We start from the raw sequence: 15,368 nt of genomic DNA on the forward strand, positions 1-15,368 counted from the left end.
TGTGGTGAAGTTGTTCTTGCTGGATCGTTCTCCAAGAGTCTCAATGAAAAAGGAGATTAGAAGCAGGATGATCCTAGTAAAAATTCTATCTGCAATACAAAGTATCTGTGGGAACTGGCTCTGCCTTCAGGCATTTATACGCTTGATCTTCAAGATGATATTGACTGTTGTCTTAAAACAGGTGATTTAGAAGAACCTCACGTTCTATATATGGCTGTTTCATGTTAGCTACTTAGAATACGTGGTTGATGCAGAAGCTACTCTTGTTGTAACTGAAGAAACCTCGCCAAGGTCAGGTACGTGTTGGCGCCTGTATTTCACCGCATTTGAAGTATTTCATTGCATTTTCAGGTCTATTTTCCCTGGAAATTCAGTGTTATTCTCGTTCACAGTACAGCAGTAGGTGCATGAGTAGCCTGAGGATATTTCTCATTTTCATACTGAGAGGAAACGGGTGCAGAGAAGTAATTTCACTTTTTATAGCTAAGAACAGGTCCGTTTTTGTTACATAGGTGCCCTCTTCTCTCTTAACTCTGCCACCATTTAAGTAAACTGCTACACTTTGCTGACTTAGGCTAGGTCTTAGAGGTTTATTTGGCCAAAGTCTTAAAAATTCAGTTAATTAGTACTGGGAGACCTAATTATGTTTTGTGGACCTACTAGTTTCGTTGGCTTTAAATTATTCAGGGCAAAATCAAGATGGCTGAGCTGGGGGAGAGGTTTTGGAGAACGACGCTTTGGCTGCGCGGGTTCGACTGCTTCCCTCACAGCAGCTGAGCGCGGGCAGGAGGACGCTCTGCCTCCTTCATGGGAAGCGGCACGGCCGGACCCCGGGTGGCTGAAGTGGTGCAGGCCGACCGTGTCGGGCTGAGAATGGCGGAACGGGATCCAAGAAGCCTTGGAATAGCGGGAAATGCGATCACTTCTCTCTGTCGAAGGATCAGTGAGGCGCAGACGCCGTGGGGGCTCGGTTTTCCAGTTACTCTATGCCTGAGGCTCTGCCCCCCCCTCACGGTTCGCGCCTGTCCCCTCACGGTCCGCTCTTCCCGCCCACCCAGGCCCCACGCGCGCTCGTCCGCAGGCGCGGTGCTCCGATTGCGAAACGGCGCATGCGCGGGGCGGTGGCAGCGGGACGTGCGCAAGCACAGCGGGCGCCATGCTGCGCGGCACGCGCCCCGGGGCGGGCGGCGCGTGCGCAGCGACGGAGGGTGGGAACGGCGCAGCTCGCGCATGCGCAGAGCGAGGAGGCGGGGCGGCGGGGCCCGGAGCGGAGTCCGGGTTTGTTGTTGTTGTCCCAGCCCCAGCGGCTCTCCGTCTCCTCGGCCGCCGCTCTTGCGCCGCCATGTCCAGCCCTCAGGAGCCGCCGCAGCACAACAACAACAACAACCCGCCGGCTGAGGGAACGCAAACCGAGCTGGGCCTCAATAGTGAGTGCGGCTCCGGCCGGCGTGCGGGAGCGGAGCGCGAGCAGGCGGGGGGCGGCGGCGGGCCCCGGAGCCCCTTCCCCCGCTCCGGGCTGCGATTGGCGGAGCGCGGGGCCGCGCGAGCCGCCGGGGGCCAATCGGCGGCGTCCGGAGGGGCTGCGAGGAGCGGGCGCTGAGGCGGGCTAGGCGGGCTGAGGGAAGGGGGTCTGGGCTGAGGGGGCAGGGGTGGGAATTCGAGCAGCTCGGGGTGTCGGGGTCTGGGCCGACGTGGGGCCGGAGGGGCTGCGCTGAACAGGGCGAAGCCGAGGGGAGCGGAGAGGCTTTGTGCTGTGGTTGAACTGAGTTTATTCAGAAGCTAAGATGGGGATACGGCACGGCGGGGGGAGGAGCGCGGCTGGGTATGAGTTTATTCAGTGGCTGAGTCGATACCGCTGACGTGAGCTGTTTTCCTCTGTATCCGGCGTCTGTGTCAGCTGCTCCCTGCATCCTTTTGTTCCCGGGATAACGCTCATGTGGAGCATCGCTGCCCGCGCTGCCCGCGGGCTCCGGTGCTCAGCTGGCAGCGCTTATCCCGTGTGCGAAACTGCTGCCTCGGTGTGACCGCTGAGGATAGCTCAGGTGAAGAGCCGGATAGATAGTGTCAATGATTAACCATCCCTTCGGGGTTTATGATGAAGTCAAACTGCCGATGAGATGCAGGGGTTGGCTGAGCTCTTGTCACTCACTGAGAATTGCAATAAGGAGTAAACGATGGCCTTCTCGTAACGCTGCTGTTGTGTGATGGTGGTGTTACACCTTGTGATAAGGAGTGCAGTTTGTGCCCACCTGTGTAAAACAGGTATTTCTACCCAGTTATTCAGGGGTGCTACAGAACAGTTTTGACAACTTAAGTTTGCAGTGTGGAAACCTCATGGTGGCCTTCCAGTACTTGAAGGGAGCATATAAACGGGAGGGGGAATGGCTGTTTGTGAGGGTGGATGGTGATAGAACCAGGGGAATGCTTTTAAACTGAGACGGGGGAGGTTGAGGTTGGATATCAGGAGGAAGTTTTTCGCACAGGGTGGTGAGGCACTGGCACAGGCTGCCTAAGGAGGCTGTGATGCCCCATCCCTGCAGGCATTCGAGGCCAGGCTGGATGTGGCTCTGGGCAGCCTGGGCTGCTGGTTGGCGACCTGCACACAGCAGGGGGTTGGATCTGATGAGCACTGTGCTCCTTTTCACTCTAGGATTCTATGATTCTATCTCGATGTGTTGATGCTTTATAAATTGCCATCTTTGCTTCTGTACTTCAGTATTTCCACGCTGTTTTCTGCTGGTACATTCAGTTACTCTGTGAAACACATTAATCAGCTGTAAGATGGGAACCACGAGGGATGAGCGCTGTAAGCCCAGGCTGGATCTGCCCACGTAGATCTTGCTGCTGGGTCAGTGCATAAAGGCTTAGCAAAATCAATGTGATTACTGGAGGTGGTGAGCACAAGGTATGAGAGGAAATGCTCAGTAATCTGTGCTCGGTGAACAAAACGAGTGCAACCAATCAGCTGCACGTGGCTTTAGTCCTGCTTTCAGATGTTCAGCTGCTCCACAATGCTTTGGTGTTGTAGGTGCATTTTCTGCCATTATATAAGCTTTTCAGTGACCTTTTTCAGGCTAATGAGTTGAGACGCTTATTCATTTTGCTCTGTGTGTCATTTGTGTATGTTCAAGGCCTTTCATTCAGAATCTCCAAGCACTTGAATCGAAGGGCAGAAGACCTGGGAATAAAACTGGTAACTGAATCTTTGCTTTGTTGGGTTCACCAAAAAGAAAATGAAAAAAGTTTACATGCTTTCGGAATCCTAGATGCTTCCTCCATTTTAATTATTACAGGACTCTGTTACATATTGACGAGGCATCAGTCCTACCTCAGGCAGGAGCCCATCAGCTCTGTCATGGAAAACTTGCTTAATAATTACTACTGTGGGAGTCTGAACAGGTTGCTTTTCTTTTTATTTTTTTTTCCTTGTTAATGTTGTACTTCTTTGTAAGAGCTGCTATTTCTTAGTTTATTCGGGCTGATCATGGCTCAGAGTAGAGAGCTGTTTACTGCTTTTATTTCTACACACGCACCTACCTGAAAGTACTTTGGATTTCTCTATTTAATAAAAGCTGTGTGTGCAGGGTGGCTGCACGCCAGGTGCCAGCCTGTTGATGCTTCAGTTTTGCAACAGGATTTGGGAGGGCTTGCCTGTGAACCGACTTAATGCTTCTGCAGAAGCCCTTGTTAGACGCTGATCCTGGGCTGGTCGGCTCGCTGTGGGCTCCCACTGACTGCATGAGGATGGGCTGCAGTGTGATAGAAATGGGGAGCAACGACTCCACACTTCAGTTATCTTAATTATTTCTACTTGGGCAAGAAAATATGTCAGCCTCGCTCTTAGAGAAGAAAAGTCAGGAGGTGTAACTCCTTGTGAATAGGCGGTCAGTGCAATTTACATTAACCAGAGGCCTGGTATGAAAAGGCTAACAGGTATTTCTGCTGGTTTTTCTCTTAAGAACACGATCTGCATGCTGTTTCCTACCAAAAATATGAAAAAACTTTGTCACTTTTTCACAAATATTGAAATTCTTCAGAAAAAAAACTAAGCATGTAACGTGGTTAATTTCTTCATAAATAGCTACAAACATTTTGTATATATCCATTCATAATGACATAATTTGCATTGGAGCATGGCCAGAATTCACAGAATCTGGGAGAGAAATACCGTTTTTATAAACAGGTTCTGGGTTATTTTTTTTCCCCCCCAAATTTTGTGATTTTGGAAGGGAGGAGGAAATAAACTGAGGAGGCTCCATTGACGGTTCACGTGAGAATGCTGAGTTCTACCATACCTCCAGCTGAACAGCCAAGTGGGATATGCAGTAAATTAAGCACTCTGTGGGTGATGAACATCACGGGTTGCTCTGCAGAGCTTCCTTGTGCTGCTGCTCCGCAGGCAGAGGCTGCCGTCCCTGTTTGGCTCTGTGGAGCTGCAGGGTTTGCTGGCTGTAGCTCCCAGTGGGAGGATGTGGCGTGTTGCAGCTTGATGTCAGATTAGGCTTCCGTGAGTGTATTTTGATTCATTAAAAGTGAGGTCAGACAGGGAACGTGCTGCTGGTCATGTAAAGCGCTGCTCGGCGCGCTGGGGCTCTGTGCTCACGGTTAATTTACTGCTCTTCCTGGCGTGGCTGCAACGTTTTTTAGATAAACAGCGAGTTTTGTCAGTCCAGACTGAACACCCATAAAGCCTCCGTGGAACCCAGTGCTGTGGAGGGCTGTCTGGAGGCTGAGGAAGCAGCCCAGTATCTCCTGGGGTTGGTGTGTAATTGTGTGCAAGCTCAGTGCACACCCAGATTCCTCACTTGTGAATACAGCTTGTGGAAAACAGGCCGTCAGCCGCCAGCATTCGGCAGAGAGTGGTGCACAGCGGTGGGTTTGTAACTGATGCTGCAGATAAACTATTTCAGGTTCACAAAAACAAGTTGATAATTGGTCATATGCGCCTTCCTGTGTCACTGGAGGGTTCACAGAGCTGGAGCTGGGCTGTAAAAACAAATGGAGCCATTAAAGGTGCATTTCATAAGGCAAGAAACGAGTGTTGAAGTTTTGAACCAATGCAGGTAATTTTAAGAAGCCATTTCAGCTGTTTTGTTTGTATCTTTAGGCTTCATTTTCTCTTTCTTTTTGGCTGTTTTTACCTCAGCGATCAACCATTCACCTTCAGATAGTGTCAGTGATGTAACATATGTGTGAAATCATTGTCTCACTGATAATGGGAAATAATGTTGCACTTTATACTTGTGAGAAATAGGAGATCTTTGCCCTCCCTAATCAGGATCTTCTCACATGAAAGTGTTGTTTATGCTCCACGTGCTGTACAGCGTTAAACAGCATTTTTGTTCAGGAAACTGCTGTGACCTCTTTGGGAGGACACAGAAACTTTAGAGATGGTGGAATTAATGCTGTGTGTTCTTGATGTTCTGATGGTGTTTCAAGTAGTTCATTGTGTTTGCAGCTCAGTTTTTAATCAAGTATTTAAACGGTGGCTGCATCAAACGCAACATGACTTTAAAAGGTTATTAATGTAGTTGAAGAGGCTTTAACAGCAGCAGTGTCTGAAGGCCTTACAGCTTTCCTAACAAAACTGACAAAATGGAACACCAGAAGATCCTAACTGCAAGTGTTTTCTTACACAGAGCCTTGGAACACAGCTAAATGACAGGATTCTATAGCATGGGTAAATGCAGTGTGAAATTCAGTAATTGAGGTGGTAATTGCAAGGAGAAACCCGTCAGTTGTCGCTGTGTGAGGCCAGTAGGTCTACTGTGTCTGCGCAGTCACAGGACTCTGGGCTTGTATCTTAATGAGGAGGTTGGAGTTGCAATCGGATAGGGAATGTACTTAAATATTTGGAACAGGTTGAAGGGTGGAGATCTGTTTTACCTTCACCCCTCGGGACGCTGAGTGGTGCAAATTGAAACATGGCTCTCAGGAATGTGGGGGTAAAGACTTTTTTGTTCAGTTAACCTGCACGTGAAGTCACACAGAACACAAGAAGTTCCACCTCAATCTCAGGAAGCGTTTCTCTATTGAGGGGGTGGCTGAGCACGGGTTGCCCAGGAAGGTGTGAGATCTTACAGGATGTTCAGCAGCTGCCTGGATGTGGTGCTGGCTGCAGCTCTGGGGGGCCCTGCTGGGCTGGGACTTGATGGGCCCAGAGGTGCATCAACCCTCAGCTGCCTTGTGGGTCTGGGAACGTATGGGGTCTTTTTTATGGTATGACTTCTGTGTAAGTAAATGTGAAGTCGGAGGCTGGTTTGGAAATGGGGACCTTTGGAAGTGGAAGGAGGAAGGATAGTATGAAATTGTAGGTTGGGGAATTGTATAGAAACGGGGCTAGGAGAATAGAATTTCCTTTGAAAAAGGAACATAGGAGTAGAACAGGGAAAGAGGAGTGATTAGTGTAGTTGAGTGATATGCAGATAATGGAAACTTCAAACTGTGGGGAGAAATGTGGTCTCTTGAAGTATTGATTTTGGGGGAGATGGGGGACAGTGTGCCTGGCTTCAGGGGTAGGAAGCAACATAACATTTTGGAGGTGTTTTTTTTTTTTTTTTGTGCAACATGAAGAAACACATCAGCCTTGTCTTCACTACGTGTTTATGAGCTTTTTCCCAGCACCAGTGTGTGTTATCTGAATTCACCACGTTCAGGGCCCTTTTTCTGTGTGCACTTGATAAACTTTACATGGTTTTAGCTTCACTGCTTTTAATGAAATGATGTCTGGCTTGCCCAACAGGTTCCTGGGTGGAGTTGCAGATGAACGGCAATGGCAACAGCAATGATAATGGCAATGGGAAGAACGGAGGGCTGGAGCATGTCCCATCATCATCCTCCATCCATAATGGAGACATGGAGAAAATTCTTCTGGATGCCCAGCATGAATCGGGACAGAGCAGCTCAAGAGGTAGCTCCCACTGTGACAGGTAAGTGAACGTTTGCTGTCCTGCATGCTGTTGTTTGCAGTTTTTAATCCTGTTGTTGTTAATTGAAGGGTAATGTTTTTTCTCCAGCTTAAGTGTGTCATGCGCCAGCATTTGGAGCACTTGCTTGCTCTTGACCAGCAAATAAATCATTTCACTGTTACAGGAAGCCATGGAATCTAGAAGCAGAGGTTACATCTACACTACAGTTAAATTCTACATTGTCATAAACCATTCAGGATATGAAATATATTAGCTTTATTGGCTCATTAGTAACAGTGTGATGTACATATCCTTGTTTTCAGTCAAACATAATAAAATGCATCACTGGACTTGGCAGAAAGAAAGAATTTGTACTTCCTGCTTTCAGTATTCTGCTTTTTTTCCAACGAAGGCAAAATATCTTTGCCTGACAGTATAACCCCTAGAGGCACAGGTGAGCATTATGGTATTCCTAGTTCTTCGTTGTGCCTTTCCCTTGAAGGCTTTAGGCCAGTTTTGGAGGCCCATAAGCAGTTTCTATAGATAATTTTACGTGTTCATCTGCTTATGTCTCCTCTGGATTTTCTGAATGATGGCTGTCTGTTGAGCTCTCTTGTCTATCATACACATTAAGTAGCCGATCAGTAATAAAAGATACTTAAAATTAGTTAGGCCTGATTTAATTACAGACTGTATAGGCAATCTTTGAAGGCACTTCATGCAATATTTAAAACAGAACACTTGCTTTAATAGAAAGTAAACGGCTTCTTACCTCTTTATTGATAAGGAACTGGCTTATTTTCTTAACTGCCAGTAGTTCAGTATTTTCAGTCCAAATTCTCTGGGATGGCAGTCAGTCCTGCTGAGAGAGGTGGGATTACTTAAAAAAAAAAGGGCAAAGCAAAGGTTTTATGAAGACATTTTTATCCTGGTGACTGTAGTCTGTTACTCATTTGAATAGTGCGCAGAAGCACGTGTGGAAATGATTGAGCTGAGATGCTATTAATGCTGATTATTCTTTAGCTGAGAATACAGTGTGACAAAAGTGACATAATGAAATCAATTTTTCTTTAGCCCTTCACCTCAAGAAGATGGACAGATAACGTTTGATGTGGAAATGCACACAAGTAAAGACAGTAGTTCTCAGGTATTTAACATTTTAAAACAATTAACTTTGAAAAATATGTTAAAGTTGTAGGTATTGTGCATATAAATCATGCCTAGGTCGATACTGGGAGAACTTGAAGGGCAGAGCGAGTTTTCTGTCACCTCAGAAGGTCTTTAATATCATATATTTTACCTGTCAGAGGAAATCCATTGAACTGCTGCTCTCTAGCAGGTTTTTTCATTTTGAGACCCTGATGGACGCTGTGTGCATCCATCAGCTCACACAGTGAGCAGTCTTCATAATACAGACCAAGAGGAGACTGATGCCAAAGTTAGTTTGCTAATGAAATGGAATTTGCTGTCTTCAGCAGCATAAGAAAGCAATTCTGGAGGAAAGAAGCCTTGCATTTAATTGTGTCTAAGATCTGGCCAAAGGGCAGGACTTGCACTGGAGCCCTGCAGAGAGCCAGAGCTCCCTGAATGAAGTTGCTGGCCAGGTCTGCCATCTATTTTGTTGAATTTGATTACTTTTGTCATGGTTCCCACTCATCTTAACAGTCATCTCTCTTATTTTTCTAAATTCTCAGGTCCTTTTAGCTAACTTTTTTTTTCTTATATCAAGTGATGTAATGTTAACTCCTTGGGTGAAGGCAGCTGAGTGCTTGACTTTCCCTGCTGCCCCTGAGGTGCACCCAGAAGAGTCCCCTCCTTGCATGTAACAGTAATTTTAAGTAACTCCTTTAGGACCTTCTAAGTATTGTTTTTGAAGCATTTTCATTTTGCCTTTCTGTGCTTTATCTACATTCTGCATGCTTTAAATCAAATGTCATGAAATTGTTTTTTTGTAAAAACTGTGTTTCATTACAATTATCATTAAACAAAAAAAAAAAAAAAACCTAACAAACAAAAATATCTATGTGCAAAAAACCCAACTTACTGCTGTGTTGGGCTCCTAGCTGTAATAACATAATTGGTGACATGCTGACGTCTGCAGTGCCTTCTTTTAGAACAATAAAGTCTCTCTTAAATAGTAGGTAGCGTGAGAACACTGGCTTGTTTTCAGGTGCTGCCATTTGGTGCTTATCAGTTTATTCCTGTTGTTGCTCTCAACTTAATGCCATGAGGAGGAGCTAACTGGCTGTCACAGGGTTTGTCTCGTGTATTTTCAGTCTGAAGAAGAAGCAGTAGAAGGAGAGAAGGAGTTGGAGGTGTTGAAGAAAAGTGCTGACTGGGTGTCAGACTGGTCGAGTAGGCCTGAAAACATTCCTCCCAAGTGAGTTAAACTTTTCTTAATGAATTTTACAGAACTGTGTGGGTTGGAAGGGACCTCTGGAGATCATCTAGTGCAACCTCCCTGCCAAAGCAGGTTCCCTAGAGTTCCTTTGCAGGAGGGAAGAACCATGAGACTCACTTAGAAGCACTTATTCTGTCTGTGCAAATAAGGCCAACTCTGGGACAAAGAGTTTTCTTTTGGGAGGCTACAAAAAGTTGAGGCAGTGAAGTTTGCAAATCATAATAACATCTGAATACCTTTTGCTGAAAGTAACCTGAATCTATGGCAAGTTGATTACGAGGTTTCTTTGCAGAATTATTGGGAGACCTGGTTGCTTGGAGCTGGTATTAACAGGTTATTGAATGGAAGCTTTGAGCAAGTCTCACAAATTCTGTACCTTTTTTCTTTCTGTGTAAAATATATGATGTTCATCCAGTGGAGGGGAAACACTGAGAATCTTGAATGCAAAGCCTTTTAAGAAAGCAGAGGATGCTGTCTGCATCTGGCAGACTTCTGTGTCTCTGTTTGGAGCAAAAAATGAGGCTCTTGCTAACAAATCCCATCCATCTCTCAGACTAACCTCTCTTCAGCTGCTGCTCCCTTTGTCTCTATACTGTCTATGTAAGTGGTCTCTTCACAATGCCTCCTATTTTTCTCTTTGCTCCCCTACTCTGTAAGGGATCTCTTGCTTTGATCTGCAGCTCTTTGTACTTAAAAAAAAAAAAAAAAGTTTCTGCAGAGATCTGTGCATATGTGTGCAATAAAAAAAAAAAGGCAACAATAAGAAAGTGTTGAATTTTTTTCTCTCCTCCCTCTTTTCTTTCAGGGAATTTCATTTCAGACATCCTAAACGTTCGGTGTCTTTAAGTATGAGGAAAAGTGGAGCAATGAAGAAAGGTGGCATTTTCTCTGCAGAGTTTCTTAAGGTTTTCATTCCATCTCTGTTCATATCTCATGTTTTGGCTTTGGGACTAGGGTAAGTATTAACCTAATTCTCACTTCAACTTTTTGCATCTGGCTTTGATTTTCTGCTTTACTTGAATGTCGGGTGCTTGCTGAAAAGGGCTTTGTCTGGAGTAACTCGAGTGTTGTTGCACCTTGCCTTTTTGCTTTTGTTTTCAAATGCAGGAAAACGTTGCAGCAATGATAATCATGAGTATGTTGTATTTTATAGGTCAAGTTTCTTATATTGAGAATGCATGGATTATCATGAATTTGCAGATAACCTTTGCAATTACAGCACGTACCAGCTAGTTATCCATGCGTTCTCAAACACTTCAGGTTATGTAGGGAAAGTAAGAGCAAGTGGAAAACTGTAATGTTTATTAACCATTACAAAACCACAGTGTGCAAATACTGGCTGCTGAATTTCTCTGTGCGGTGCATTCTCTGTCCAATGCTGCAGTTCTCTGATATTAACAAATATAAAGGTTTGAATGCTTAGATGCATGAAATACTGGATGTGTCCTGTGAGATCAGCTGCTGATTTGCTCAGCAGTGTTTTCCATGCCTGCATAATCCAACATTTCTGAGCTTGCTTAAATTCTAACGTGTTTATCCATCTTGGGTTCTTTTGTGAAGGACAGAAAGGCACGCGTTGAGAAAATTAGGAGGATAGAATCTATGAAAGTGCATTGTAAGATAGCTGTGCTACTGCATAAGTGTGCCTTTTGTGTGAAACGCTGCCTGAACATCAGAGGTCCGTGTTTCTGTAGGTCCTCAGTTCTTATCTCTTCGTTTTCTGGCAATACTTTGTTTTACTGCAATAGTCATCTGGGAGCGGTGCTGAGCTCTTCAAGAGCCCCCTCAGTCAGGTGGTCTACAGAGGCATCAGGGCTCCTGGGCCGGGTGCTGCAGAGCGTGGAACTGTAAGCAGCCCAGTTACTGAACACTGGTAGCATCAGTGCTTCTGGGCTCCACTGACAGCGTCGCTCTTACGTCGTTTTATAAATGAAATGAAGTCCTTGGGAGAACCTCATCAAGCCTGAAAGGCAAATCAGAATAGCAGAGTGCCTGAGAACTGTGGGAAGCAGGGAGTATTCCTGTGAGCTGTGATATGCTTTATGCTTTTTATTTCAGCATCTACATCGGAAAACGACTGACCACACCTTCAGCCAGCACTTACTGAGAGACGGGGTGCAAAACCTGGACCCCCACGTGACCTGTGAAGGTGTTTCTGTCTCGTTTAGTACGTTCGACTTGAGATCGTTTTAAGCATGACCCTGACTTCACCCTTTCTTTACATATCCAGGTTTTTGCTAATTCTGGAATTCAGTATTGTGTTGGAACTCTGTTGAGGTGTTTTGCTATCCACATTCTTTTCCTCTCTCCTCCCATTCCCTTGCCTCTTGGCCTGCAAGACACGTCAGAGTTGCTGAACAGAGTTTACAACTGTCTATATGTTGCAAGGGCTTCTCTCAATGCAAAATGCCACCAGCAAGTTTTAATTTTATCAGTGATGCTGTTGCCTCCTTAGTGCAACCTGACTTAAATTGCAGTTGTGCATGGTATAAATGTGACTGTGTTATAGTGATAAACTTAAGTATCTTCTGAAGAAAATTATTGATTGGAGTGAAATTGAATTCTGCTTTTGAGAAACAAACCGGTTGTGAAATAAACTAAGAAATTCCTGGCAATAAAACATGGTTTAAATCAGCTCACAGGGGAATTTCCTATATGCTCCCCCTTACGTTGGCTAGCACCATTTGATTTGCAGGAGGCAAAGACTGCATAAGTTTTAAAGTAGAATACCTAAATCCATCAGCATATTTTAATATTAGATAATTGTTGTAATTTTGTCTTTTCTATGAAGTCAGCTCCTTATTCCTTGTAGGAAAGCTGTCTGATGCCTAGAAGTGATTAGAAAAAAATGCACTGTTTGCATGTGAAGAAGCTTTTTCTTTTCCTTACTTGTTTTCTTGAGGGAGAATTTTAAATGTGAAATCTTCCTATGAAATGTAGTTTTAAATTAAGGAAAAACCCAACAGCTGTAGGTGTAGTTAGGCTCTGTGTAAAAGGATCGATGCTGTTTGTCGTGGAACCATTTTACATTACGATAACGGGGCAGTTTTGGAAGACAAGTGGTTGACCAGACTTCAAGGGGACAATCTTGGGGGTGTGTGAGGATTCAGAGGTTGCAGAGCTCTGAAATGTCCTTTGCAAATGAGTTTCCAATATTCCTCTCTGTTTACTGTACAATCTCCTTCGGGGGGACGTGGGACCTGAACGTCGCCTGCGATGTCTCATGTTAGGTAGACTCTTCGCTCATGTTGAACTTTTACCTTAGGGAACATTAAGCCTTGTCCTCCTTCAGTGACACTTCTTTTCAAAATGTGAAGCTTTAGTACCAAATTGTTACAAAGCATTGGGACGTCCGTGTCCTGAAATAGATTTTATTGGATTTCAGAACATGTAGTATGACTCTGAAGGATAGAATACTCTTTTATATATATATATATGAATATATTAAAAAATATGGTATAGACTTTAATACTAAGTATTTAGGGAGCAATGCTAATTTTAAGGCTAGCAAAAATCTCGTTTAAATAAAAACTTTAGTAGTCTGACTTGTAGGAAATATTAAGAAAATACAGTCAGCTGGTTTGGAGAGAACAGCCACCTGGATTGTTTGCTTACATCAGATTTTATAAAGTTGAATATCCGATTCAGCAGTGATCACTTGGAACAGCTTGCATAGCAGCTAAATCCCAGTTGAGGTTTGGTTTGAGAGAGCTTAGTTAGCTCCCAGGAAGTGAAGAAGCTGAGTGTAAATCCACTGCTAACCTGTGCTCATTCTTATTCCCTACTTCGGAATGCTGTTGGAGAATGCTTTCAGGGTAAAAGAGCAGTCGGCCATTCTGTGGAAAACACCTGCTTTTCTTGTAGCTGGGAGTGCTGCTGGTGCCCGAGTTGCTACAACTGCATCTTTGTTTCAAGTGTGGATGTTGGGTTTCACCCAGAGGTGGGGGAGGTAGGGAGGAAGTGTTGAGGGTGGTTCAGGTGCTACTGAGTGCAGAGCTTTGCAGTCCTGAAAAGCTGAGGGGATGGGGAAAGGCTGATACACTTTCAGTTCTAATTGTAGCACCTTGTTTTGTATCAAAATTGGAATAGTGGAAAAAGTAGGGAATACTTTCCTTTGACAAAATAAAATTACCCCTTTCCAAATTAGAAGGTATTTCTTCAGAATATCTGATAAGTAACACTGCAAGCTTGTGGCTGGGGTATCAACATACAGTTTATAATATTTGAAGGAGCCATGAAATAAAAAATGGTAAAGATTACAGCTGAGGGATGAATCCATGATCACTGTATGTGATGCGATGCTTATTTATTGATGCCCTACTATAAACTTGGAATGAAAGTCTACGACTTCTGGTTTTACAAGGAACAGAAACAGACTATTTCATTTGAAAAGGGGTTTCAACTGTTGATAGTTGAAGTTTTGTTAAGGTAGATGTTTAAAAAGCTTTATACCTGTTTACAGTTTTGGAAAAAAAAAAAAAAGCAGGCTTCATTTTTCTTACATGCTTTGAAAACTGGCCTAAATATTTGTAAATATGATCAACAAAAGATTGCATAAACTCACACATTGAAAATGCAGCAGGTAATGTAACTGCAGTCAGAACACATTCACTGTTTTAAGAAGTGAAAGCTGAAGATCATAAGAAACTCGAAATTTTTAAATTGACATTTATTGAAATATTGGAGTGAACTGAGCCAAAGTGATTATGCATCTTCATAAATTAGTTAGCACTTTGTAACATTCTATACAGTTTACAGTACATGTATAAGTTGTAGCTTATAAACATTTTGTGCCATTAAAGCTCTCACAAAACTGCTTGTCTGACTTTACTTCATGCTGCGCCTTTTTCTTTGCTTTTCTTTTTTTGAAAGCAGGACTGCTTTGTATCATGCTGTATGGAGCTTGTATTCCATAACACGTGGGTTATGTGAATGTGGAAGCTGCTACTTATAGGCTGGAATAATTCCTTTTCTAAGGTGGCTTGGGTTGGTTTATTTGAGTGTCTCAATACCATCAGCTTCTTTTTCTGAAGCACTTAATAAAAATACTTCTGTTGGCAGTGTCTGCCTGTGCACTCCCTCCAGCACCGCATCCAAGGGAGAATCTGAAGCAAAATGGCACAGCAGCATGAGATGTCAAGTGGAATTGATAAGGTTTTGTACTGTTGGTCCACTCTGCTCCGTTTGTTCCTTTCCTGTTTTCTACTTCTGTTAGATTTGTGGATTAAAGAGTGAGGGACGGAATCCCTCATCGTTAATCTGCCTCCATGTTCTTGGTTCAAGCCCTGCTTACTTCTGGGAGCACCGCACTGGAGGAATTCAGCTGGAGGTTAGAAATGTGAAGCGTAATTCTGACTCTTCCTGCCTGTTTTATTTACCTGGTGGTTTCTTCCGTGGTTTTAATGTTAAAAAAAATCCAGAATTATTGGAAATAGATCTTTTTTTCCCAGGGGAGGGATATGTATAACATTACAAATCCTACTAGATTTCATGAGCTGGTGCAGTTTGTGCTGGAGGTTTTGAATGTCCAATTCTTGGAAGCAGTTCTACTGAACAGGTTTGTGGTGTTTGCATTTGTGCAGCAGTTACTGGAGGACAGACATTTGTCGCACACTTGATGGAGTCTAATGTGGTGTTTTGCAGAAGAATGAATGCAGGATGGGGCTGCACAGAGCAGATCTGGTTTTCTGTTACGAATCACACTGCAGTGGAATGTTGCTGGACTTTACTATTTCATTCAAGCTTCTTTCCATTCTGGTGCAAGAATACTGAAGTAAGAACTGAAGAGAAGGGACTTGCAAATTTCATTTAGAGCAACATATTGATATTGTTATCTGTGCAGCTGATAGGCTGGGCAACTTAGCAGTGTAGTGTCTTCGTTTCCCTGTTCTCAGTACCAAGTGTTTTATGCTACGTTCAGGGGGAGTTACCTTCTATCCTGACCTACTGTAATGCACCTGGAGGTTTTTCCAAGTTATCTGTTCACACAACATGGGATACTGACTCCTACTTACCCTGTTTTTGTTATTAGCTGTATGCAGATGAAAATATTAGAATTA

At 44.0% G+C, this 15,368-nt stretch overlaps 1 protein-coding gene across 1 annotated transcript; it reads left to right on the forward strand.

Moving 5' to 3' along the window:
• The first annotated feature begins 1,249 nt into the window (after nt 1-1,249).
• On the forward strand, nt 1,250-11,945 carry BNIP3L (BCL2 interacting protein 3 like). Its single transcript, XM_042886778.1, has 6 exons — nt 1,250-1,427; nt 6,743-6,929; nt 7,983-8,055; nt 9,185-9,288; nt 10,115-10,264; nt 11,368-11,945. Exons 1-6 carry the CDS (start codon nt 1,343-1,345, stop codon nt 11,414-11,416), a joined length of 648 nt encoding a protein of 215 aa, XP_042742712.1. The 5' UTR covers nt 1,250-1,342; the 3' UTR covers nt 11,417-11,945.
• Nucleotides 11,946-15,368: the final 3,423 nt, after the last annotated feature.

Source organism: Lagopus leucura, unplaced genomic scaffold (assembly GCF_019238085.1).
Source record: "Lagopus leucura isolate 7727_CA_CO unplaced genomic scaffold, USGS_WTPT01 Super-Scaffold_100062, whole genome shotgun sequence".
NCBI lineage: Eukaryota > Metazoa > Chordata > Aves > Galliformes > Phasianidae > Lagopus > Lagopus leucura.

What these genes read in the sequence shown, in the direction of transcription:
- BNIP3L (XM_042886778.1), top strand. Translation starts at nt 1,343, where the DNA reads ATGTCCAGCCCTCAGGAGCCGCCGCAGCACAACAACAACAACAACCCG. An exon ending in GTAAAGACAGTAGTTCTCAG is followed by an intron (nt 8,056 to 9,184) that starts GTATTTAACATT and finishes GTGTATTTTCAG; the next exon opens with TCTGAAGAAGAAGCAGTAGA. An exon ending in GTTTTGGCTTTGGGACTAGG is followed by an intron (nt 10,265 to 11,367) that starts GTAAGTATTAAC and finishes TTTTTATTTCAG; the next exon opens with CATCTACATCGGAAAACGAC.